A 27,908-nucleotide genomic window follows, 5' to 3' on the forward strand; every position below is an offset into this window, starting at 1 on the left:
TCTGCTTCTGCTGTCAAGTGCATTTGTAGTGATAATAAAAACACAAAAAGACTAATAAAAGACATTTCTTCCATTGTTTACACTGCATCAATAGAGCATTTGCAAATATAATACAGTATGAGGTGTCTCATTTTCTGTGTAACCCTTGAGATAAACAGGTTTTAATGTCCTGTTCAGGTTTAATCGTAACTGCCCCCCTTAAAAGCCATTAAAAGGAGTTGATGCCAGTCAGATAAGACAAGCTACATCAGTCAAAAGAGCAATTGTGGTAATCTTTGTGTTGACAATGTGTGATGAGAGGCTGATGACATTGCAGCAGAACTCTCTCAGCAGTGCCCACTAACATTGGCACAGCTGAGCACAATTTAACAGCGGCTTGAACAGAATTCACACATCAGAAAGAGACAGAGGTTTGAGAGAGGTATTCAAATGATCTCAAATTCTTCATGCATGATCATAACACACTGAAAATGTCGTCCTATGGGACAGTAAACGGCTGTGGGTGTAGACTCTGAGATTCCAAAGTCATACCAAAGTTCAGTTTTCAAAGCTGTAAAGTTTCCAGAATTTTATTGATCAGCCAGGATCTACTGTTAGGTGACTTATAACTTGGCTGAGCTATTATATTGGTGCTGGTCAAATGAAATCAAAAATAGACACCTTCCTCTCACAGTAAAATATATTTGACAGTGAAATGTAATAATAGTTTTTAATTATTGATTATATACATTTACAATATTTTTGAAGACTTGTAAACAGGCTTGCTATATTTCAGGTACTCACAACACAGTTATTGTACCCAATAATGACGTCATCACAACATCTACAGCTTCTTTAAAAAAGAATATATCATAATGTCATCAGTGAGATACGAATTTAAATATTTTTTCTGTGATTTTTCTCCTTTTTGTAAATTAACTCTACATGCAGTGTGAGTGAAAAGTGTACAAAAAGAATGATTAAAATGAATAAAAACGAAAAGACAACATTTCAGGAGATCGCAGTGCAAAGCTCTGCCGCTAATGCAGTGTCAGCTCAAACAAATCACTTACTATGTTATCACACTGTGTTGTTCTAAAACAACATCAGTCATGAATTTATTTAGTGTCATAGTTATTTCTCTCACTGTTGGACTATATAAAATAACTCATACCAGACCTGTCCAGGGTGTACCTCACCTCTCCCCCAATGACAATGGGATAGGGTCCATCTACCCCGCAACCCTGAGTTGGATTAAGCGGGTATAAAAAATGTATTGGATTGTTCAGAATCAGAATCAGCTTTATTTCGCCAAGTACGTAGACACATACAAGGAATTCTTTGCCGGCAATTATTGTCTCTCACATGAACTTGTCGTAAATAATATTAAAAAGGAAATACCATTTTTTTTATATGTACATAAAAACTGTAAGTGACAGTTGTAAAATCAACAGTTTCAGTGTTTTTCAACTGTTCAATAAGGTGACTGCTGTGGGGAGGAAGCTGCCACGGGGCCTGTTAGTCCTGGTCTGGAGGAGCGCCTGCCAGACTTTGCCAGAGGTTGTTGTATAATTAACTCCTCAACAAGATATAATTTTACAAAAAGCCAAACCAAGTTATCAGGAACAATCTAATATTCTGTTTCTGGAATTTATATGCATATGTGCCTTCACCATGTCTTTTTGGAGCGAGAGGAGAACATATTTGGACAACAGGGTGGGGATGGAGTGTGAAATTTGACATGTTTTATTAGGACTACTGAAGCCAAAGTTATTTTGGAAACAGCTTCCTTGTTGGTATCACATCTCAGGCCAGATGGTTTTGTCTAATATGTGTAATTATTTTGTCACTGAAATACAGAAACTAATTTTCAAGTAGGGAATACTTGTATTAACCACATATTGGAAGCCTTAACAGTAAGTTTCTGACCAGCAAACTGCCTAAACTAAATTTGGTGATAAACCAGTGGTTGAGAATTATGTTACACTGAAAGTACATTGAGTACTCTGTTGAGTTTAATTTTAGATCATCAAACAATCAAACTGAAGCTATATATGTGGTGACAGTAGAATCTGCCAACTTGGCTGTGCTTTCGACTTTACCAAATGGAAGCTTACCAAGACCGACAGTGAACATTCCCTAAGGGTCACAGCAAGGACCTTGGCAAATGAAACCCGCTCATTGAAAGCCATTAGTGCCCTAGTGTTTACACTTCTGTCCCTTTAGCCAGTAAAGCATGGATGGGTCTTAGACAGAAGTTGTAATGAGGTCCATACCAACCTCATGGCTTAAGGCACTGAGACGCCGGAGCACAGCAGGCCAGTCTCATTGGCTGCAGGGAACTGAGGCAAAAAAAAGCCTGTATTCCGGCATTGCTGGCTCACATGGGACCATAGGCAAATGTGATCCTGATACATTGTTCTGACATGCATAATAGGGCCTTTTCAGGGATACTCAGGGGAGACCTGGGAGCCTGATTTTAAAGAAGTAACGTGGTGCTGGTTGGATGGTTCTCCCTCCTCTCTCTTTTGTCTAACAGTCTGGTTTATGAGAAGTTGTCCTATGACTCACATCTTCCAGCATTTCCATTAGTTTCAAGGAAAATGCAACACAGATTAAGTAACATGATTTCAATATAATCTATCTCCTCATCTGTCTGTTTTCTTTAGAATGGTCAGGCCATGCTGTCCAGTTATTCTGCTCCATCTCTTCAGCATCTTTGCACAGAAAGGAGGTACTGAGATACCCCACATCTTGCAACAAGACATTTGCTGCAGAATGTCCTCATCTTGCTGGGAATTATTAATTTGATCAACTCTATTTGCTAACCCTTCTTTTAGCTAGCACTAAGGATGTCTTGTATCCATATGGACCTGGTCATAGGGATCTAGAGACACCCAAGATGGATGATGGAAGTTCTCCAGAAATTGCTTTGCTTGTTCCCTTCTTTTTCTTCAATGTGCCATACCGTTCCATCTATGTAAGCCTTGTTTTAGAGCTACCTCCATCATCAACTTCAACTAACATGCTGTGGTATATAAAGTTTTATCATTTATAAAGCTTAAACTCAACCTTCTTCTTTTTTGTGCACAGGTAAACAACAATGGTGTGATCTCCTTCAATGTTCAAGTTAGTCAGTTCACACCAGAGGCTTTTCCTCTAAGTGACAGCAGATCCTTCATTGCTCCACTTTGGGCAGATGTGCACAACGGCATTCGTGGAGATGTGTACTACAGAGAGACCACTGAACCAGAAATACTGGAAAGGGCAACACGAGATGTCCAAAAGCACTTCAAAAATATACCTACTTTCAAGGCCACATGGGCTTTTATTGCAACATGGCACCAAGTGACCTTCTATGGGGGAAGCCAGACAACCCCGGTAGAGTCCAAACTTTGGTTACAGACATTTCTGACATTTATTTACAGTTCTCTAACCTATTAAGACCTGATGTAAGATGAGCACCAGGATGTGTAAAGTTTACCTTGGGTCTTAATGGGTAAAGGAACAATGCTGTCCCATGACTTTCAATATGAGATCAAACAGCACAAGAAAACTGAAAAGTGTCTCATTTTTCACTGTTCTTTGTTATAAGCATAGGTTTACAAATAGGTTTTATTCACATTTACAGTTTCTTCAAAAGCAAAGTAGAAAAAGCTTCAGTGTACACAATAATTCTGTCAAGTTTCACATAACTCTATTGTTAACAATGTTTAGGTTTCTGAATGCTGTTTTGAAATGTGCCCTAAGTCTGAATTGGTTAAACTTATTGTTCGACATATTTCCTAAAAGTTTTATTTCCCACGAAATTTCCGCTGCTATTTTGTCTGCAATGAGGACTTCTGTTGTATTTTTTTTTAACTTATTCTTGTCCATTATGAAATATGTAGTTTTGATACTCTTTCTCTTTTCAAAACTATTTCATACTTTTGTTGAAATAACAGGTGAACACTTTCCAAGCAGTACTTATCTCAGACGGCGTGACTTTTTTCTGCATGTTCAACTATGGAGAAATCACATGGAGTACAGGAACAGCCAGTGGCGGTGATCCTTTAACAGGACTGGGTGGGACAACTGCTCAGGTATTCTTGCAATGTCCCTGAGAACATTTGATACGTATATTATCCTCTTCTGTTATACTTGTTATTTGAAAATTATTCAACCTCACATCCCTCACACCTTTCCATTTTTCAGTCAGGTTTTAATGGTGGGGATATTGGCCACTTTTTCAACCTGCCTGGATCACGGTCAAATGAGGTGGTAAACATTGAACAGACAACTAATGTAAACATTCCTGGACGCTGGTTCTTCCGCGTAGACACTGAATTGATAGATCCCGCCAATGGTTGCAGCTACAATGGCAAGTCCAAGCATCAAACTGATCATGTCCACCCCAATTCACAATTTTTCAGTCAGGCCAACAATAAAAGCAATCAATAAAATTCTTAAGCTTCAATATACCTCTGCATGTCTTATTTCCACCCCCTTTAGGGCGTTACTACAGACGAGGGGAGATATTCTGGTTGTCTGACCAGTGCTCACAGCGATGTCGCTGCCTTGACATTGATAATGAAGTGCAGTGCCTAGAGGCTCCCTGTGGGCAGCTTGAGACCTGCGAGCAGCAGGAGGGGGCCTTTTACTGCCAGCCCTCCCGCACTAGCACCTGTGTGGTCTTTGGGGACCCGCATTATCACACCTTCGATGGTTTCCTCTATCACTTCCAAGGCACCTGTTCCTACCTGCTGGCTCGGCCCTGTTGGGAGATGGCCGGACAGCCCTTCTTCAGTGTGGAGGCCAAAAATGAGAACCGTGGGGTTGCTTCTGTTTCCTGGCTTAGAGATGTCACAGTGGAGGTGTATGGTCACAGAGTCATGATACCCAAAGGTAGTTTGGGAACCGTCCAGGTGAGAATCTTTTTGGAGATATAGCTTTTAGGTAGATCACTTAGTACTCCTTAATGCATCCACCTTTATTAGCAGGTAGAAAAATAAATAATCAAACAGATCAGTTTTGAGTATTGGTCGACAGTTTCTACACTCGTACACTTTATCTTCTCAGAAATTTGCAACTGTTTTCCTCTTTAGGTGGATGGCTTGATGAAGACTTTGCCTGTCCAACTCCAGCTTGGTGCTGTCCGTGTGTACCAGTCTGGGGTTGCTGTTGCTTTAGAAACAGACTTTGGACTCCTGGTGACTTATGATGGTCAGCACTATGCATCCATCTCTCTACCCAGCTCCTACTTTAATAACACTTGTGGTCTTTGTGGAAACTATAACGACGATCCTGCTGATGATCCTGTGCTGCCTGATGGCTCTCTGGCAGAAAGCGTGGTGGAGCTCGGAGGTAGCTGGCGAGCAGAGGACACAGACTGGAGGTGTACAGACGGCTGCGCTCAGAACTGCAGCGTGTGTGATCCTGTTATAGAAGCCCTCTACTTTCGTGCAGAATACTGTGGGCTCATCAACAAAACTGATGGACCTTTTCGGGACTGCAGACCTGTTGTTGACCCCACAGCCTTTGTGTATAGCTGTGTTTATGACATGTGCAGCAATAAGGACAACATCACCACGCTATGCCAGGCCATCCAAGCCTATGCTCTGGCCTGTCAGGCCCTTGGTGTGACGATACGACCATGGAGAACTCGCGCCTTCTGTGGTGAGATTCAGTGTACATAAAGAATATCTATAAATTTACTTGAATATACTTAGTCATCATACCTCATCTGAAATAATTAATTTTTTCTCATTGGCTTCAAGCATTGCCATGTCCGGAGTTCAGCCATTACGAAGTATGCACAAGTGCCTGTCCAGCTTCCTGCTCAGACCTCACTGCTCCCCTGTACTGTGCTCACCCTTGCACTGAGGGCTGCCAGTGTGATGCCGGCTATGTTCTGAGTGGCAGTCGCTGCGTACGACATGATGAATGTGGCTGTGACTATAACGGCCTCTATTACCCCCTTAATGACACTTTCTGGGCAGGCTCCAGTGGTGAGGAAAGTGACTGTACCCTCCGCTGCACCTGTGGACTTGCTGGGGAAGTCTCTTGTTTCAATGAGTCTTGTAAGGAGGGTGAAGTGTGTGTGGCCGAGGTGGGCTTGTTGGGTTGTTACCCTCAGAGGGAGGGAGTATGCTCAGTCACCCAGAATTTGGTGACATCGTCCTTTGATGGCACCTTCCTGTTGTTCCCAGATGACAGCTCATACTACCTACTGAAGCTTTGTGGTCCAGTACCAGCTAATGGCTCAATGGTGGAGGTGAAGATAGGCAGGCAGCTGGTGAACAAAGGCCCCACTTGGAAAAGGCCTGTTGTAGTTACAGTAGCTAACCTTGAAGCACACATGGGAGGCTCAGATTTTGACACTGTAAAGGTCAGTATATCATTTTTTTGTTATCTGTTTTTTGTGGTTTAATACGTTTAACCTTTGCACCTTTTTGTGTTCCAGGTGAATGGTGAACCAGTGGCGCTCCCTTATGTCCATCCAATGGAGACAATGATGATCTACAAAGCACCAGGCAATGCTACTGTGGTGGAGTCCCGTGGTTTGCTACGTGTTCACTACACACGCCAAGGAAACCTCAACATCTCCCTTTCAACCGTTTTCTACAATATTACTTGTGGGTTATGTGGCGTCTTCAACAGCAACGCCACTGATGACCTGCGTCTTCCCAGTGGACGCCTGGCAGAGTCTACTGAACAGTTCACAGAGGGCTGGAGGTCAATTGCTGATGACCTCACCTGCAATGGGGACTGCGATGACCTGTACCGCATGTGCACAGACTTGCGTCTTTACCAGAGTCCTTGGATGTGTGGTAATATCAATGACCCAGGGAATAGCTCCTTTCTGGCATGCCACGCAGTGGTGAATCCTTCACCATTCTTCAGAAACTGCTTGTATAACATGTGTGTAAGAGAAGGGAACCGTTCAGCCCTTTGCTCTTCACTGCAGGCTTACGCGGCTGCCTGTCAGGATGCACAAGTAGGCTTAGCTTCCTGGAGAAGTGCCACCAATTGCCGTGAGTAGATATCACTTTCAAGAGGATATATAATACTTTTGTGAGTTGTTCCCTTTCCTTTGATGCCTTTAGTATTAAATCAAATTTATTTATATAGCACATTTCATGTACAAACAATTCAAAGTGCTTTACATAAAATAAAAACATTGCAGCAGGGAGTGGAAGAAGCATTAAAATACATAAAAGAATATAAAGAGAAACAAATAAAATAATTTAAATTAATTTAAAAACAAGCAACAAGCAATAAGTCAAAAGATATCGTGCAGATTTCATGCATAGACACATGAGAACAGAAATGTTTTTAACCTGGATTAAAAAAATTCTACATTTGGTGAAAGTTTAATCTCCACTGGCAGTTTGTTCCACTTGTTTGCAGCATAACAGCTAAATGCTGCTTCTCCATGTTTAGTCTGGACTCTGGACTGGACCAGCTGACCTGAGTCCTTGGATCTAAGAACTCTGCTGGGTTTATATTCTCTGACCATATCACAGATGTAATTTGGGCCTAAACCGTTCTGGGATTTGTAAACCATCAGCAGGCTTTTAAAATCTATTCTGTGACTGACTGGAAGCCAGTGTAAAGATTTTAAAACTGGTGTGATGTGTTCAGATCTCTTAGTCCGGGTTAAAACTCCAGCAGCAGCGTTCTGGATAAGCTGCAGCTGTTTAATGCTCTTTTTGGGAAGTCCAGTTAAAAGAGCATTACAGTAATCGAGTCTACTGGAGATGAATGCATGGATGAGTTTCTCCTGGTCTTTTTGGGAGAGGAAACCTTTAATTCTGTTGATGTTTCTGAGATGGTAAAAAGCTGCCTTGGTGTGACAGCTTTGATGTGGCTGCTGAAAATCAGATCTGAGTCTATCAACACTAAGAGGTTACGAACTTGTTCAGTGATTGTAAGGTCCCGAGTCTCAAGATATTTACCAATGCTGACCCTCTTCTCTTTGCTACCAAACAGAATGATCTCAGTTTTGTCTTCATTTAATTGTAGAAAATTATCTCTCATCCAGGTGTTTACTTCCTCCAGACACTGACACAGTACGTCCGCTGGGCTGCAGTCGTCCGGTGACAGAGACACATAAAGTTGTGTATCGTCTGCATAACTGTGATAATTGATGTTAAAATTCTGCAATATCTGACCCAAAGGGAGCATATACAAGTTAAACAGAAGAGGTCCAAGAATTGACCCCTGGGGGACTCCACAAGTCATGGCCACTCGCTCAGATTCATAGCTGCCAATTGTAACAAAATAACTCCGGCCTTCTAAGTAGGACCTGAACCAGTTAAGGACCGCTCCAGAAAGTCCAACCCAGTTTTCCAGGCTGTGCAACAGGATTCTGTGATCTACAGTATCAAACGCAGCGCTGAGGTCCAACAGAACCAGGACTGAAACATTACCAGAATCAGTATTCAACCTAATGTCGTTTAACACTTTGACCAGAGCTGTTTCAGTGCTGTGATGACGTCTGAAGCCTGATTGAAAGTTATCAAGACATCCACTTTCATTCAGAAAGTCGTTGAGCTGGTTAAATACAACTTTCTCAATAATCTTAGATATAAAAGAGAGGTTAGATACAGGTCTGTAGTTGTTCATCATAGAGGCATCTAGAGTTCTCTTCTTTAGGAGTAGTTAAAAACCCCAAACTGAAGGAAGTTATACTAGCCTCCACACTGTTCTTAGACACTGCTCCTAAAATGCAGAAAATACGTTGTTTGTAGTACAGGATTGTATTACATATTTACAGAAATCATGTCTAGGACCATGTTTAGTACACCTCAAACAAAGAATGAGCCGCTCGTCTTCGGCCATTTTTAACCAATGAGCTGACTGGCTCTTTCAAGGGAAGACTAAATGAGGACCAGGTAAATCACCTCACTGAAAGAGTGATGTTATTTTTAAACAGTAACGCAAATGAACCTCTTCTAATAAACATCTTGAATATAGATATTAATCTGTAAATGAGCATGATATGAGCTTTTTTTTTTAAGCAGTTAATATTTTTATTGCTTCATATCAAGGCTCACTCAGGCTATTGCTCTTTCAAAACATATTTAAAGATTTAAATGTGATGGGTACTAGGGAAACATTTATCCAATTTTAGTTGTTACCGGCAGTTTCTTCTTACTTTGTGTGCTACAGAACTGGCAGAAAAAAAGTCTTCTGTCAGGTGCTCTAAGAAACTCAGAATAAAAAAAATCTCCAATAGAAACACCAAAGTTGACACTTCGATAAAGCCTAACATTGACTTTGACAGCTATGCAGAAAATTAGTTTGTTTTTATTTAAAATCACCTCTTAAGGACAATCTGTGCCTTGGATTAGGATTCATGTGCTCAGTGCTCCCAACAAATTTTTTTGCTAAATGCCTCAAGTTACTGCTTCAATGTGATGCTAGTGGGTTCTTTTAGTGGGCTGTTGGTGTAATCAAAAAACAAAGACACAGCTAATTGTGGTAGCAGTAAAGAAAAGTTTTGCGATAGACATAGTTTGACAAAAAAGAGAATATCAAAAATAAAATTACAGAACATGTGGCAAAAACAGTGGATAATGCCAGATAATGAGTTTAAAGAAGAAACTGCCAACCTTGAGAGGAGGATGGATTTAATTTTAAATTTTGAGAGTTTACATCCATGTCCTCCCCCTCCCTCTCTGTTGTGCTTCAGCTCCGCCTTCAAAGCCACATCCCTGAAGGCTAGGCTTCATGCATGCTCAAGCTTGTTACTGTGGCAAATGTAAAAGTGGCAGTGTTACATGTGTTAAAGACTTTTCTTGACTCTCACCATTTGTTCTCACTCAGGCTCAATTGACTGTTGCTAATCATATTAGAGGTACCAAGAGAAACCAGGCAAGATTATCTGTCTTGTGTATTACTATAAGGGCATAGTGATAGCTTCAGATAATGCAACAAAAGTTATTTTTTGCCAAGTAACTAAGCTAGATTAGTTACAGACGCTAGTGCGAGGGCACCTCATTTTTATTAGATGAAAGTCCAGCAGCTCGATGTTCAAGTCTTGGTCCATGGCCCTTTGCCATCTCCACCTAACTTCACTCCACCCTAACCTTCACCCTCTCTTCACTGTTTAATCAAAAGCCAATGCCCAAAAATGCCTTTAATAAATAGTTATTATAATAAAATGACCACATTATGCTTAAAAAAAAAAAAAGATTTGGGTGTTCTCTTTATTTATTCCTTTTTTTTCTCTTACCTCCCTCTTTGGTCTCAGTTCTTCCTTGTCCAGAGAACAGTCATTTCGAGGAATGCACCAGCGTCTGCCCTCTGACCTGTGCCAACTTGGATGAGCTTGAGGAGCCATGCCCTTTGCCATGTCAAGAAGGGTGTCAGTGCGAAGATGGCTTTGCACTGCGGGATGGCCTGTGCGTGGCACGCAGTGATTGTGGCTGTTTGAGCCATGGGCGCCAGTTGGCTACTAATCAAACTTTCTGGACAGACTGGGAGTGCCAGGAGCGCTGCTACTGCAATGGCTCTGACAACAGTGTATATTGTCAGCACGCACCTTGTCACCCCGAGGAGTATTGCCAGGAGAATGACAGCCTGTATTTCTGTCAGCCACGCACTGAGGCCTTGTGTGTGGCCGCCGGTTATGGGCATTTTCTGCCTTTTGGCAGTGTTCCGTTTGAGCTGCAAAGCTCTTGTACTCTTAGGATGGCAACCACCAACTGCGGGAATGAGAACAGAGAGCATACAATGATGAGTGGAACTTATCCTCAATTCAAATTGGCAGCTCGTAATGAGGAAAAAGACACAAGCCAGGCAATCTGGGTGAGGGGCTTTGTGCTGGAGGTCTATGAGTATGAAATTGAAGTGTCTCGAAGCTACAAAAACACAGTCACTGTAAGTACATGAACATACTTGAGAATACTTGTTTTGTGGAATGATATAATTCAACAGAATATGTGACCTGATTTTTTTTTTGCATGCCTTGTGAAGGTCGTTGTTGTATTTGTGAGGACATTTGTCTTATTTCTAATCAAGCCGATAGAATAACCAGGCACAGGGTGAATTCCTCTTTGATTGGCTTAAGGAGGATCTAATTTCAATGGGCATCTTTTATCAGGCTGGATTTGGCTCAGACAAAACCCCAACCCTGAACGACTCTTGGACTGGGTTCACAAACTGACTAAAAGATCTGAGGAGAAATGACACACACTTACACACATGCACCCACCCATGCACTCACATTTTTTTTGTAATATTCTCTGTCATTCTCTTGCTTACCATACCATACAGTTATGTAGAGAGGAAATCCAGTATGAGTCAGTATCTACAGTATCTCTTCGTTAATTTCTCACCTGGGAATTCCCACATGCTTTCAAAACATGCAAGTCAGTGGGATTAGGAACTCAAACTTGATGCTAGAAATGGTGCATGTTGGAATATTTTTGTGTCCCAGAATAAAACCTGTTAAAACTAGTTTTACTTTTGTCACTCAGGTCAATAAGGAGCGTTTGTACCTTCCTCTGAAGGTGGGCCCAGGAAAGATCAACATCTTCACCTATGGCATGCTGCTTATTCTGGAGACAGACTTTGGCCTGAAGGTGGCTTTTGACTGGAACACTCTCTTGCTGTTAACTTTACCCCGAGACCTCTACAACACTTCTTGCGGCATCTGCCAGGGCATGCCCTTATCCCCACCCACCCTGACCACCACTGACTGGGGCATGGCCTGGGCTGAGAGGGATACTTTCTGCCAGGTGGGCTGTGGAGACTCCTGCCCACGTTGTGGTCTTGGAGAGAAGAGCGTACTAAACGAAGCCCCTCTCATGGTGGCAGACAGCAACACAAACACTGGCACTGACGACGAGGCAAATGAAGTCGCCACAGGTATTCGTTTCCACATTGGAAATGGACTGTATGTGTTTGTGGAACCTGAGGCGGTAAGGCTGTGTGGGCTGATCGTGGATCGAGGAGGTTTGTTTGCACGTTGTCACAGCAAGGTGGCACCAGCATTCTTTTATCAAAGCTGCCTGCAGGACACCTGTTTGGATCAGGGAGCTCAGGATACAGTCTGTAACTGGTTACAGATCTATGCCAGCACCTGTCAAACCCTAGGAGTGCCTGCCACTGGCTGGAGGAGCGACACACCGTGTGGTGAGTGGGTTTACTTTCATTTCAACACATGCCTTGCTGTGTGTGCTATGTATAGAAAATATTATAACCCATGTTGGTTTGAGATTTCTGCACGAACCCTTAAACATTGTTGAATAATGACAATGTTCAATACTGAAACAAGGTCCTTAAGCTGTGAATAACCACAGGTCATCACAGCCACTAGGGAAATTTAATGTTTTTTCTGCGCCGCTAAATACAGCAAGAGATGTGTTGTTTTTGTTTTACATTTTATGAGTGAATGCATTAAGCCAGTGAGATCAAATATGCTAACAAGTGAGATTTACATGTGTTGGCAGGGGTATTTTTGAACTTTGGACAGAATCAAATATTTTTTTCTATACGCCCAGCATGTATTGCAAAGACTGATGCTCATTTTTTTCTCCTACACACAGAAATAGAGCAAATAATCTTATTTCCCAAAATGTCAAACAGCTCCCATAGATTTACATGAACTCTATGTGGACGACTGACGCAACACATCTGCAAATATTTACACCTGAAAAATCAACATTCATTAGCACCAGAAAATTGTACAGTGCAGCCAGCACAATAATTATCTAATATCTTTGCCAACCTGCCTGCTCCCAGTCCAGAGCTGTCCACCTAACAGCCATTACTCCAGCTGCGTGTCAGTTTGCCCACCCCAGTGCGCCCCAGCCCGTGGCCAAAGGGACTGCAGCCAGGACTGTGTGGAGGGTTGCCAGTGTGACCAGGGCTACGTGCTCAATGGCAAGAACTGCATCCTGCCTCAAAACTGCGGCTGCTACACTGATGGAAAGTACTTCGAGGTCAGTCTCACGTCCGACATAATGTGCATGACAACATTGTACATATTTTCATCTTAAACAAGAAACAATTTTCATTATAGTTCGAGGTTTTATGTGATATTCCAAAAAAAATGTTTGATATTTTGCTCAAAAGAACACTAATTACAATATACTTATGATTGTCAGAAAGTTAAAATTCTTCTTTTTCAGTAAAAAAAAAACAAAAAGAAACTTTAGCTGTCATTTTAATACAAGTCTTATTATAGCCCAAACAGCTGTTTTGGAACAGTGACTGTACCAAACGCTGCCAGTGCATTGGAAGAAACCTGATCCAGTGTGACCCAAGGCGCTGTAAGGCAGAGGAGGAGTGCACCCTGCGGCATGGAGTTCGAGGCTGCTTTGCGCGTCGCTCTCAGCACTGTGTGGCATCAGGTGGTGGAGTCTTCAGGACATTTGATGGGGCGTCACTGCGTCTTCCGGCCTCCTGCTCCTTCGTCCTGTCTACTAACTGTCACAAGCTGCCTGACCTCTCCTTTCAGATCATTGCTAACTTTGATAAATGGAGCACACCCAACCTCACCTCCATCTCTCATGTCTACCTTTACATAAATGAGGAGAATATTCTAATCTCTGGCAGCACCATCAAGGTAAGAGAAGGATTTTTCCCCTGTTGGTTGCCAAATATTTAGAAAACTTCACACTGGCCACAGTTTGAGTTTCTGCTGTGCACTAATTGTAGCAACTGGACCTGGAAAAAAAGGGAATGTTGAATATTGTTGTGGATTTGTAAGGTGGTCCAAAACATGGCTCATATTTAATGTGGAAATGGCTGTCAATCTCCTGGACCCTTATATGAAAAAACGTACAGAGGCAGCAATACACAGCTCTGTTTGATCTGACAACTCTGACAAGGAAAACAAGGGGGTCATTTAAGAATTTTCTGTTCAAATTGTTCTTCGAATTTACTTGGGCTCCCCTGACAGCTGCACATCTTACCAGCACATTGGATAAAACCTGATCAAGTTCAAGTGCAACCCAAAGCACACTGGATTAAAGCTAAAGAAAATACCCAATGAAAGAAGTTTTAGGAACTATATTCGGCTGCAGTTCCAGCAATGTGGACACTGCCTCTAGTAGTTATAATGGGAGTTGTGAAAAGCTGTAGGATGATTGGTTGAACCAGTGAGCGCTCAGTCCATCCCACCAAAACAAGAAAACCCTTACAAAGATAATAATAATGATATAAATAATAATAATAAGCCTTCAGAAGGCACTTGTAGCAACACTCTTTAAGCATCCAGTTCTATGTTGTTCTTAAATCCTTTTTTGATACAGGAAAAGCCCTTTACACTAAATATGGAAAGGTTTAAGGAAGATTTTGAGCTGCTTTTTGATTGTAAAGATCTAAAGGTTTAAAGGTCTATACAACAACTATCTTTACAGTCTAACAGGAATGCAGCTGCTTGCCCACTGGTCAAGATTTTCCTTTTTATAAAAATGAGAGCCGGTGCAACCAGACTATTTTCAAGGGCTGACACAGCACAGGGGAGGCACTGTAGGTCTGGCTATGTGAGATAAACATCACAATTATCTCTGCTAGGAGATCTTTTGTTTGCATGGTTAAGTTACCTTCTGTTGGTTTTATGCCATCTACTGTCCAAGAAGCCTTTACCAAACTAAAGAAATGGATCTAATTCAAATCTCCCTTTCTTTCCAGAATACTTGACAAAGTTCTTATGGTCCAATTTGCCAATTACCTTGCCACTAATAGCCCATTAGAGCTGCTCCAGTTCTGGCTTTAGGCCATACCATTCAACTGTAAGTGCACTTACGGAGGTACATAATGACAAACTGGTTGCCTCAAATCCCAGAGAGCCCTAATCCTGCTTGATCTAGGTGAGCCATTAACCACAGCATTTCTCTGAAGTGGCTGTAATACACTGGGGTGACTCAGATCGTATTCACCAGAACATAACATATAGCACCATCTCAGATTGTCTTAATCTGTGCCTTGGGCTGTCCCCTTTCTTATCTGTTATACAATGTGCTGCTACCTAATGATATCTTTTATGAATATGAAATCAGTTTATGCAGATGACACTAAATTCTTAATCCTTGCCCGAGGTCTTTGAGTTAGCATGGATTGGTTCAAACACCACAAATTTGATTTTGATTATCAGTCGGAAGAAAAAAGCAGAACTCTTGTATTGAATGTATTGAAAACTAATACAAATCTGTGTTTAGGTTATCATATTCACCACATTCACATCACATAACCAAAAATTTATAGAGGGCTAAGACCTATCAGTGGTCTTATCATCCCCAAACACTAATTTCTGTCATGCTGCTGCTTCCTGTGTTTTCACAGGTCAATGGTACACCAGTGTCAGTACCATTTTTAACAGGGCTGATGGCACGTCTATCCACATCTGAAGGCTTCATTGTCATTGATACACCACAAGACATTCAGGTTCGGTACAACCGCTTCAACACTCTCAGCATCACAATGGGCCAGCGGCTTCAGAACAAGGTGTGTGGCCTTTGTGGGAATTTTAATGGGGATCCCAGTGATGACTATATCACCTCCAGGGGAAAACCGGCTGTCAGTGCCCTGGAGCTGGCCCAGAGCTGGAAGACAAACGGTATGCAGAACAGGTAGGTAGACAAATTCTTGCAAACCCTCTTGAGATTGTCCCTAAATATAATACCTCCTACTGAGAAGGGAGTCAGTCAAAGTGAAGACAATAAATCATTACCAATGCAGACGTCAGTAAATTTAAATATTTCATTTTCATACCTGGAAGTCTCTCTTTCTCTTCTAGTTGTGATGAGACCCAGTATGTGGCTTTGGCTCAGTCCTGCGACAACACAGCAGTCCTAGCTCTGCAGGGAGAAGATGCCTGTCAGAAGCTGACCAAGCTTAAGGGCTTCTTTCAGCCATGCCACGGCCTGCTGGATCCCCGACCCTTTTACCAGTCCTGCTACTTAGACGGCTGCTATAATCATCGCAAAGCTCAGGTCTGTGGTTCACTGGCAGCATACGCTGAAGCGTGCCGCTCCTTGGGCACCCTCACCACCAAGTGGATCACCCAAGAGAACTGCTGTAAGAGCACCGTGAGACACCAGTGTCTCAGAGCCACATGGCAAACACACACACACATGGCACTTTGTCGAGTTAGACGTGTTTTTAAATGTACTTTTGAAATCCCGATGGAACGGAGTGTCTACTCAGGAATATTCTACTTCTGTCATATCTACAATGTGTTAACACATGCACTGTGTAAGAGACAGTATTAAAGTATAAACACAACAGAATTTTGTTCAAAGCTTAATCTTTGCAGTGTAAATTCTGCTCCTTGTGCACCTTATTAGCAAACTAGGCATTTATACCATGTATTATATATGACATTATGAGAGAAAATGTTCCAGGTTCATCTCCCGGCTGGGGCCTTTCATTGGAGTTTGCATGTTCTCCCCATTTATGTGTAGGTTCTCTCCGGGTAGTCCGGCTTCCTCCCACCATCCAAAAACATGCATGTTAGGTTAATTGGTGTCTCTAAAATTGTCCTTAGGAGTGAATGTGAGCGTGTGTGTGGTTGTTTGTCTCATTTGTCTCTGTGTGGCCCTGTGATGGATTGGCGGCCTGTCCAGGGTGTACCCTGCCTCTCGCCCATTGACTGCTGGGATAGGCTCCAGCCCCCCCGTGACCTGACCGACATATTCAGAGGGTATAGAAAATGGATGGATGGATTATGAGAGAAAATTAAATATTTAAGAATATTAGCAATGTCCTCTACCCCACAGAGAATTTTGAACATGTGCATTCACCAGGTGACCAGAAGCACAAATCAACACCGATTTTATTATTACTCTTTGTCTTCTGGATGTCTAAACAGGCATCCACAGTATCTGCTGATGGCATCCATTTATTTTCACAAATTGATCAATATTATTACGATCACTGATTGACCTTAAAGCTGCAGTCTGCAACTCTTTTTCAAGCATAATGCTTGGAACTGTCCGGGGATTCTGAAAGTAGTACATTAAATACCCCAATACAAAAAAAATGAGTTCTCTAGGTCCCCTATATGTCCCGCTAGGTCCCTCCAAAGCCAGCAGGTTTGTTTACAAAATTGCAGACCGGACCGGTAAAAGGTAACCAATCAGGTTACGAGCTGGGCTCTGCTGCCTGTCAATCACCGATTGTGCACGCGCGATACAAGGAAGGCTTGTCCCCACGCTTATTTATCTAGACTATTGAAGTTCATTACGGGCTAGTCTACTTACTGTGTCTTCCATGATCGCAAATGACAGGTTAGTTGATGAATGAGGAGTCGTGTACGCGCATCGGGCGTGCACGTAGACGTGCACGAGTTCTCATGTGTTTTGATGGGGCGGGACAGGAAGTTGAATAACTTTTTATTTTTCGGTTAAAAAATAAGCATTTCTTGCATTTTGCGACTACGGAGGTCACCGTTTTCAACTTCAAGCGTTCTGATAGATCATGTAAACTCTTGAAATGCCAAAAATTAGGACTTTACGTATGACAACAACAAATCCTGCAGACTGCAGCTTTAAGTGGGACCTCTATATAAGAAGAATGAAGGTAAACAAAAACTTAAAAAGAACAGAGAATTAGTCTAAGTTTCCAATTGACGTTGACATAATATTTTTGTCATGAATGTTTTTGATCACAGTGATCATTTCGGGAAAATTTGATAAAATAACTTTATGTTTGTGTTTTTGTTGTTGTTATTTTGTCAAACACAGCACTTCAGTAAATGCAGGACAAGGAATATTTTACATCAGCCCACAGCTTGCCTGATTTTTGATCATTCTGTGCATGTATGTCTAACAGAGTCTTGTGTGTGAGACAGCTAACATTGTGTGTGGACCTGTCTTTAGCAGAATGGATCTATGACCCCTGTGCAGGAGAGATCTGCACAAACTTCACCTGTGAGCTGGAAAACGGTGGCGACCTGTGTGGCTGTCCCGAGTTACCCACCAACCCTGCAGGTGGGACTTTCAATTTTTGGTAGTTTCAGATAAAGTCTCACTCCATAAGTGGTGAATTCCCTAAAAAGTGCATTGGGGTTTCAACATTTTTTAGACTTAAAAAACCTCTCATGGCCATAAACAACTTTGATACCTTTCTCCTCATTCAGCTAGTGGGGATGCATGAATATGCTGTTCTGGACCTGTCCATATGTCGTCCAACTTTCTGATGGTACCGTCCTCCATTTTTGGTCTAAATCTGCTATGCTATACAATACTATTGCCAGTTCTTTGAACCAGTGAGAGATTTCATATAGGAAGAATCAAAATAACGCTAGGTCGCATGCCATTGGAGCCATCGGAATGGTAATGAATCCACCTCCCTTTGCTTTCAACAGTAACTTAAACAATATTCGAAATGCACCAGAGCTGTGGCTGCTAATTGGTAGTGTGGCTGGCTGCTAGCAGCTGTAGCTGTTGGGCTGCGGCTAGCAGCTGCCAGTGGTCATAGTCATGAATGCTACCGGACGACATTGCATTTTTATTACAGTTGAAAGTCCCAGAACATGAGTAAATTCCTATTCTGATACCTACCTGCATCCGACCTCAGTTGTTCAGTACGTTTGTGTAATTACAGTCACTGCTATAGTAGGTTAGAATACTACAGGCTGTTTGGAGCTGAATAATTTATCCTTATCCTCAGCTTGCCTTATAGGTTCTCATTTCATTAGTTCCTCACAACACATGCCCATTATTCATAAAGTCCTACCCTGCAAGCATTCAGGACTGCCTCTTCAACTGTAGGTGGTGCTCTGCATATCCAAAACAGAAACCTTCAGTAGTGACAGCTGATTTAGCTGATGATATATCTTTTAACTCATTAAAAAACATCTTATGGACATATTAACAAGGCCAAAAGGTTTTTAGCACCTGCAACTTTTTGTAGCCAGTGTATTCTAAATCCCTCTCCCAGACACATATGAGAACATGTATTCTGTGTTGCTCTGTGCCTGTGTCTGGCAGGTGATGACGACATCATTCAAGCAGAGGTGAACTGTAAGCATGCTCAGATGGAGGTCTCCATCTCCAAGTGTAAACTCTTCCAGTTGGGCTTTGAACGGGAAGACGTCAGGATCAACGACGAACACTGCCCCGGCATTGAGGGGGAGGACTTCATCTCCTTCCACATCAACAACACAAAAGGACACTGTGGTTCCATTGTACAGGTTTGCTCATATCCATTGGAACTCTTAGTTGCTTTTTTAGTGTTGATGGTTGATGGTTTTCCAGCTGCATCAGGTTTTTCAAATTCTTTCTTTAACTCCCTATCTTGATCTTTCAGTCTTTGACCTTGAAAACAATGACAATGTCACACAAAGGTCTTGTTTGACTCAAATATGTGTATTATTATGAATCCAGTGAGACCATCTGCTGAGACAGATTGTCAGACTATTTTCCTTTTTCAGACTCCACATGGAATATTATTTATTTTCAATTCTTAAAAATTACAGTTTTTGTTGCTTTTCTTTCAAAAGAAACCAAATCATAATGAGTTAGTTCTCTCTTTTTTTGACAGTCAAATGGTACACACATCATGTATAAGAATACTGTTTGGATAGAGAGTGTGAACAACACCGGCAACGTCATCACCAGAGATAAGACCATTAATGTTGAGTTTTCCTGCGCCTATGAGCTGGATCTGAAAATCTCGTTGGAGACTGTCCTCAAACCCATGCTCAGGTCAGACTCAGGAATCTGCTGTAGATTACACTCACTGCAAATAAACATATCTTTATGGAAGGCCGAGACATCTGACAATTTCATCATCTTCCTTTTTTCCTCCATCCTACAGTGTGATTAACCTCACCTTACCGACTCAGGAGGGAAATTTCATCACCAAGATGGCTCTCTATAAGAACTCCTCATACCGAAACCCATACAGAGAGGGGGAGGTGGTGCTCAGCACTCGGGATAACCTCTACGTGGGTGTTTTTGTGGAGGGAGCGGATGAAAATCAGCTCATCCTGATAGTGAATATGTGCTGGGCCACACCGTCTCGCTACAGCAGTGACCGACTCCGATATATCATCATAGAGAGGGGGTAGGCTAGAGGGTTTTTTACTTCTGGACACACACATATACACATTTAAAGGCTCAACAGTGTTAAAATCTCCCTCTGTAGTTAGCTGCATTCTTTCACCCAGAAGAGTCAATCAATCAATCTGAACAGCCATTGATGATAATTGGGATAGAAAAGAATATTAAAACAGTACCTTTCAGAGTTTTATGTAATTGGTAGAATTATAATAATTTGTATAATTTATTGTGGAAATTTAAAGTTTTTCATCATCTAAATGTCTGCAAAGCTGTAAAGTTCTCACCACAGCGAGTTATCTTCTCCCAAAGAAATCACTGTTCTCGTACGACAGGGAATGCCTTGTTTGTAGTTCAGGCTTTTCTTCTGTTTCTCGTCTTCATCACTTTGTAGCTTATTTGCATAATGCCATCTAATCTGAAACACTTCAAACAATGAATTAAGCAGCTGTCTTGCCTCCGCAATTGCTGACCAATCAAGGCTTCTCAGGGAAAGCGGGGCTTAAAGAGACAGTACCTAAAATAGAGCATTTCAGACAAAATGGGACAGGATGTGCTGTGACTATGTACAGATAATTACTCTGTTTTATTTGAGCACCATTGCATGTAGAGCTACTATAGTACCACCAAAATTAGATTCAGAACTTGTAAATTAAACATAGAATAAGCTTCTTGGGACACAGAACTTTTTGCACAGTTAAGTCTTTGATATATTTGCAAACATTTGTTAGATTTAATAAAATACAAACTGCAAAAAGTGAAGGGATCAGAGTTTTTTTTACGTCAACAGAGTTCATTGTAAGTCATAAAGGTCCACTACGTGGTAAGCACTGATTTTATTGTTAGTGAACAATAAAGAGGCGTTTTGGAGCAGTAAAACTGGCAGGTGTGGGGTCAGCCCACCCCCACCCACACACACACACCTCCCTCTTCTGTATGGACCAACACTTCAACAGCAGTCAGCATTCACACACTCAAACAAAATTGACAACCCCTGCCCTGTATCATCAATCCCAGTCATAACCACCTTCAGGAAGAGCAACAAACAAACCATCAAAACAAATCAGAATCTAAAATCTGTGCACATACTGAAAAAAACAGTCTCAAGACAAACCTTGCCTCAGACCTTTGAACATGGCTCTTTTAAATATAAGATCCCTTTTAAACAATTTTTTTTTTATTAATGGTCTGATTTTAGATAACAGCTTAGATTGCATGTTTTTAACTGAAACTTGGCTCAGCACAGATGCTCCAGTTATTTTAAATGAAGCCGCACTACCCAACTTTATGTACGTATACGTATGTATGTGTGTCATTCAGCGCTGTCTTAACCCTGAAGTGGCTGCAAATTTTACTCACCCTTTACGAGACAGTTCGCCTCACATTTTACCTGCTTCTTCTGATTTATATTACTGATCATTTTAACAGTAAACTCAGGTCCACCCTGGATTCCGTTACTCCTGTAAGAATAAAAAACACACAAAACAAAAAATACTTTTTTTTCTTTGACATCTTCACTCAGGAATAAATTTTCCAACAAATTTGTCTTCAGTGGCCAAAACCCATCTGTTTGTGGATGATAGAAACAAAATGCAGACAAATTCCTTTAACATATGTCCTGTAGGTGCCCAAACATAAAGGACAACACCATTGGCATGGCAGAGAATGGCATATCCCTCACCTGCCGCTTTCACGTCACTGTCTTCAAGTTCATCGGGGATTATGATGAGGTCCATCTGCACTGTGACGTTTCACTGTGTGACTCGGACACAAACGCCTGCAAAGTGGTGAGACACTCGAAAAAGCCCTCTCCTAAAACAAAAGTGATTAAACTCTCTTCTTTGTTAGATTGATTTATTTGCTGTGTGTCCAGAACTGTCCACACAAGAGAAGAATGTACTCAGAGGACAGTGACCATAAGGAGCACATACTGAGTGTGGGACCCATTAGAAGGAGAGGTAGGTGGGGCTGAAAGGACTGACCAACTAATGTTCTGTACTTCTCTTTAGGTCGGATGCTGAGTTTCTGTTCACTTAAAGCATATTCTAGTTTTTCATGTCAGAAATAATTCTGATATGAAATGTGTAGAAACTTTCATATGCCCTGAATATGTCCCAGAGGTACAGAAAATAACAATAACGGACCAAATACAACAACAAAACCAGAGATACAGCAACATTATAGAAAGAAGAAGAGAAGATTTCCATACCTTGCTTCTCTTATCTCCTCAGAGTCCGACTGGTGTGAGGACAACAACGGAGGCTGTGAGCAAATCTGCACCAGTAAGGGGACCGGGCCCATCTGCAGCTGTGTGACTGGGATGCTGCAGCGAGACAGGAAAAGCTGCGGGAGTGAGAACCACACAGACGCACAGAAAAAATCCCACTCACATTTCCAGTCTAAGGAGGGTTAAATCTACATCTCTATCAAAGGGGATATATTGAATAAGTAGAATGACCCAATAAGTTAAAAGTAATACCAGCTATTTGATTTTTTTTTAATTTGACAGCTGATAGCTCTGCAAGAAATTCAGATGTTTACATCTTAGGCTCTTAAGTCGGAAATTCCAATCTCTATGTTGAAAATAACTAATGTCACAAGAAGAAAGACATCTTAGCCAATAACTCAGGAAAGGTTTGTCAGCACCAGCTTCTACATAAAGGCAGCTTACAAAGTAAACATAAAATGTGGTAAAGACATGAGACATATAAGGTCATTAAGTCATTTTAGGGCATGGAAGCTTTGAAATTAGTATTTCAAGCATTTTAGAGCACATTTTCCCAATTGGTTCCAAACTCCCCACCAATCTGATAGGATCTGATGACATTTGTGAGAGGCAAGTCCAATCCACAAAGATTTTACCCTACAAGCCACAGAGCCAAAGATTTCTAATATAAGTCCCAGTACCAGACACCCCAGGGCACCCCACATTTTCTTTGTCATAAGAGCACCTATGGCTGATGGGTGAAAAATTCTGCCAGATGAGACTCACAGATGACAGTGCAACATTTTCATTGCATGTCCTCTCCTAAACTTCAACCAAGTTACTTTATCTATTTAAGATACTGAGTGGCGTGAGTCCCCATATTATAAAGCAGCCAGTAAACCAACACTTTGCTTCTTTGAGCCAGAACTCAACATGGCCCATGGCATTTTCTTTAGCTTTCTTAAGAATAGAAGCTTGAATATTTAATCTTTCACATGTTAGATGTTCAGCATGAACTGCCGTGAGTTTGAACTTATGTCTCTTAATCTTTCTTAAATTCCTCAGGCGCAGGATGTGTGGCTTAATGTGATGTTTGTTGAGTTTTTAGGCATAAAAAAACATGAAGATACAGCCACTGGCATCATTAGACATTTGAGAGAGAAAAAGACTTTGTTTAAAAAACAAATTGGATGAATAGCCTTGTTGTTTATCTTGTTAACCTCAGTGGGTACAGTGAGTTACCGCTGTGTGCATGTGCTGTTTAGTTTGGAGAGTTCTGTACTGAGACAGCTGGGGTCATAGCACAGGAACAAAAACAGTACACTCTTCACTGTAGGTTTCATGAAGAAAGGTAAAAGTCAGATCAGTCTTGTCTGAGGAGGAACAGGCAGTATCACCACCAGTAAGTCAGTGAGCAGGCCACAGAGTTCCCATAGTTACAGCCTATAGTCAGAGAGAGTGCTGAGACCTCTTCTGGAAGCAAACTGAAACTACCTGCACATGTGTGGTGTCATTGTAACGCACATCAATCATTATATAATTGCAAACTAATTCTTGAAAAACAACATTACAAAATCATAGATTAATATGCGTATACTATGCATATATTAATATGTATTTACAAATTAATAAACACATTAAAACTTGTTTTTATTAAACAGAATTCTTCCTTGCAACATGATTTGCGTGAACTTGAAACATCAAAGAAGTAAAACAGGCTGAAGTCCAGATTATAGAAAAAAATTAAGAGATAAGCTACCGGTATATCGCATTTCTGGCCTTTAACCTTCGTGAGATGAGCTTTTTTCCATCTAGTTTTGTTCTTCATGTCCAAATATGCAAAAATGTAGCTCTCAGATGTATTTTGAATTTACAGTTTATTATGTTTGATTTCCAAGTACAAGATGTTTGTCTATTTAAGCAAAAACGAGAAAGAATAGAGAGGAAAACAGTAAAAGTAACAGAGATTACAAATCAGCACACGTAATAAAGGAAAATATTTTGTCACACGTCTTCTTTCTGCAGCTTCGAGTTCGAGCTGTAACGTTTCACCTACGGTTCCTCTGCTGAGCGTCAGCGCTGGGATCTCTGTGCTCCTGGCTTGTTTTCACACTTCTCTCCTCTCCTAACACCGTCCCTGTGAGCCAAAGGAAGGGAACAAATGACAAACACACAGAAGACTTGAAGATACACAAAGTATCAACACTGATTAGTCAGTAGATCAGCAGACAGAAAAATCGAAAGAGAGCACACTGAACACTTATAAGTTGTTCGATGCTGATTTTATTGATACAGCTGAGAAAAGTTAGAGATGTCTTGACATGTTTTACTTCTTTGTAGCAAACTGTGTTGTGCCTCACCACCACCACCTCCTCCTCCGCTATTCACATTTATCGGAAAACCTCATTGCATATTATTCAGTTAAAGCGGAACATGTAGAATTCTTTATGCTATTATTACTTTTTTTTCCCAAGTGATGTCATTGGTGTATTTTCTTTGTTAAAAACCAATGTGTTTCCTATATCCCCAGCAGGAGGCGCCAAAGAAACACATTTTCCAATCCTACACATGTCAAGTTTAAGTTGTCTTGAATGTGAAAGACGGGGAAAGATGGTAAAATAAGGTCTGAAAAAAAAATCATTTAAATTTCACTTTTCACTGAAGGTGGATCACTGATATTTAAGGAATAGTGAAGCTGACATGTTGAAGTTACATGTAAATAGGGTAACTTCTGACATGATCACAGGTAAAAAAAGTTCAAGTGTGATCAGGTTAAAAAATAAAAAGCAGACAGAACAAAAAAAAGAAACGGCAGCCCACAATAGGCCACAAGTGGATGTCACTGATAGCATCAATTCAAGGACAAGTATGAATTGATGACAAGTAGGACAAGTATCAAGGACATATTATTTGTAAGAACTGGAACTTAAACAAGTGGCTGAAATAATTGATTCAATGATTCATAAAAAAATATTGGTCACCATTTTGTATAACTTAATAATGGTTCAAAATTTTGAATATTTAGTCATTTTAAATACTGAGTTTTGAGAATTTTCTGCATTCATCCGTTTTATGAAACTTTAAAGTTACAATCCTTTGGTTCATACTAGTTGTTGAATGTAACGAGAAATCTTTAGCAGATGTCATGCTCAGAAAATGGCAAGAAAGAGAAGTATTTTAGTTTTACAAATCCAACAATTAAACCATTACTTTGGAAAAAAAGATTCATTGATAATGAACATAATGATTGCTTAGTTAATCAAAGTGGGCATCCTTCAACTGTTTGTCATGGCTGGCTGGAAATCCATGTTTGTAGGGTTGGAGGAGTGTTCTTGGCAACGTTGCTGATTTTAGACGATATCATAACAGTTGTGTAATGCCCAATCTGGCTGATAAAACACTCACACTGCGTTCTGCAGAGCCTCCCATGTGTATGCTTGCTAACTTGACATAAGGTATTAGTGCTGATTGGTTATCCCTGCTGGTCACAAGGTGCTTGTCTTGCATCTGTTCACACTCCTTTGAGAATCTCCCATACTGATAGTGCCGTTCTGTGTCCTTATTTCCTTTTTTGCTGAGGGTGCTTCACCTCCCTGTGCAGGTGTGGAATGTTTGGTTGGGCATTCTGAGAGAGCAGGAAGAGAAATGACTGTACAAGAATAGATTTTGCCACAAAACTATTCAAATGCCTTTGAAACCTTTTGCTTGATGAATAACAGTTCAAGAGTGAACGCCTCCTGATGTGTAATATCTGATTTCATGTTAATATTTGCTGTTAACATTCTCTGTTTATGTGCTGACATAAATCCTCCTTTCATCCTGTTAGACAGCATATATACTGGCTAGTTTAAAGCAGAACTTTCAACTGCTATATGTGGAGTTTTTATCATTCTAAACCAACAACATATTTGGGTAGGACCAATGAAATGAAATCTCATTTCTACTCCTGTGATTATTAAAAACAAAAAGAAGAAGAGGAAGAAATAAAACCAGCAGCAATAACAAAAACCATCCTTTAAGTCAGAATTGTTTGATGTATCTTATTAATATTATTATTTTTTGTTGTTGCTGTTCTTTTATTTCATTACAGTGGAGAAAATGGACTTTCAAAATAACCATAAATTGTATTAAACTCATGTTTTGAAGTTTCGAGCTCAGTGTTTTTGTATTGTCAGTCACAGCATAGCCCCACTCCAACTCCAACTAGAATTCACAATATCGACATCATCTCCATTAATTACGATGTTAAACTAGCGTTTAAGACTATGACCTTGTTGAGAAAATTTTTACTGAGGTCATTATCAATGTTTTTCTCACAGACCTCTGTTGATATGACATTTTCGCAGGTATAAGTAATTTCTAGCCATTAAATAAAATTGTCCACTCATTCATTAACTCACTCACTAGTGTTCACAGCTGCTCATACATATGCTGCAGTGCTTCATAATTATGTGCAAGTTTGTTTCTTTTGGTAGAGAACATATTGTTCTTATCACCCTTCTCCACAACACTGACATAGAACTTTATTATACATATTTACGTCCCCCCCCAATTTTCTTTCATTACCCCATATCCACCAGTACAAGCATGGACTGCAGCTGTAACCATATGGCAAACTTCAGTATACTACTAAAGAATTGAATTTACCCACGATGGCGGCACACTCTGTCAGCTACTTGGCTTGCTGCAATGCAAGTCTATTGCGACTTTTACAGTGTAGTGTAAATCTTCTGTACAGATATATCTTTACTTTATACTTTTAGTATTACACATGACAAGTTTGCAGAACACTATATGGTGGCTGAAAAGTTTCAGTTGAAATGTGGAACACCACTTCAAAATGGCTGACTCCCAACCTTGTGGACTATATATACCGAACACGTGGACAATTTGAACGCAGTCAGAGAGCCACATTCATCGATTATACATATATGCTGAGTGAGATTTTGGATTTTATAAAACAGTCTATGAATGAACGATGTATTTCATGATGTTAAAAATGAGAGAGTGCATCATGAAGCAGGAGTGAAGTTTATCAAAGGAATGAGTATTTGTGTGTGAAGAAAGCACCTTATTAAATAATTACTCCTATATTATTGAGGTATCATATGTGAGCTCCCAGATTGTGTTGTGGCTTTAAGAAATACCTTTAGTTGGGCCACTAAAATGCTTCATTTCAATGATTTTAATCTTGATCAGTTCTAGTTTTCTCCCACACTGACACATGCACTCTGTTGTTTTCCATATGGGGTTGACATGTTAGAACATAGCATTATTCTGGCTAACAGTTGCTTTCTGTTTGCCACATGACCACCAAGCAAACTCAATGCTCACTGAAAGCCTGTTGATACTTTAGTGTAGTTATATACTAAATGGGAGTTTTTAGGTAGGTCTCCAGGTCTTGTTGCCTTCTGTGTAAAAATGTACAGTTCTCGTCAGTTTGCTGTTTTTGTTGTTTTTTTGTTTTTTTTCAAGTAATCAGTATCTTTATTTGATGTCTAAAACATGACCAAAATATGTTTTATTCTTTGTGAACAGCAGCACCCTTCAATCAATAAATGTTCTCAAAGTCTGAGTGATTGGAGATTATTTAATGCATGCAGCCATTTGAGTGCACTGCGTGAACACCTCACTGTTATCGCATGGGAAAAAATATTTTATCACCAAAAATTTATTGAAAGGCAACATATTCAATTGTTAAACATTTTGAAGCCCTTTGAACC

The 27,908-nt window shown here is 40.7% G+C and overlaps 1 protein-coding gene across 1 annotated transcript; it reads left to right on the top strand.

The window, feature by feature from the left end:
* Window positions 1–27,720, top strand: tecta (tectorin alpha). Its single transcript, XM_075486899.1, has 24 exons — window positions 1–1,539; window positions 2,649–2,713; window positions 2,820–2,959; window positions 3,073–3,360; window positions 3,924–4,061; window positions 4,174–4,339; window positions 4,471–4,883; window positions 5,064–5,634; window positions 5,736–6,346; window positions 6,422–6,992; window positions 10,217–10,845; window positions 11,445–12,102; window positions 12,712–12,911; window positions 13,157–13,537; window positions 15,259–15,545; window positions 15,713–15,993; window positions 17,796–17,906; window positions 18,909–19,111; window positions 19,462–19,625; window positions 19,738–19,986; window positions 21,604–21,766; window positions 21,853–21,937; window positions 22,211–22,330; window positions 24,211–27,720. The coding sequence occupies exons 2-24, from the start codon at window positions 2,650–2,652 to the stop codon at window positions 24,312–24,314; spliced, it is 6,597 nt and encodes a 2,198-aa protein (XP_075343014.1). The 5' UTR covers window positions 1–1,539; window position 2,649; the 3' UTR covers window positions 24,315–27,720.
* The last annotated feature ends 188 nt before the right edge of the window (window positions 27,721–27,908 follow it).

Source organism: Odontesthes bonariensis, chromosome 16 (genome assembly GCF_027942865.1).
Source record: "Odontesthes bonariensis isolate fOdoBon6 chromosome 16, fOdoBon6.hap1, whole genome shotgun sequence".
Lineage (NCBI taxonomy): Eukaryota > Metazoa > Chordata > Actinopteri > Atheriniformes > Atherinopsidae > Odontesthes > Odontesthes bonariensis.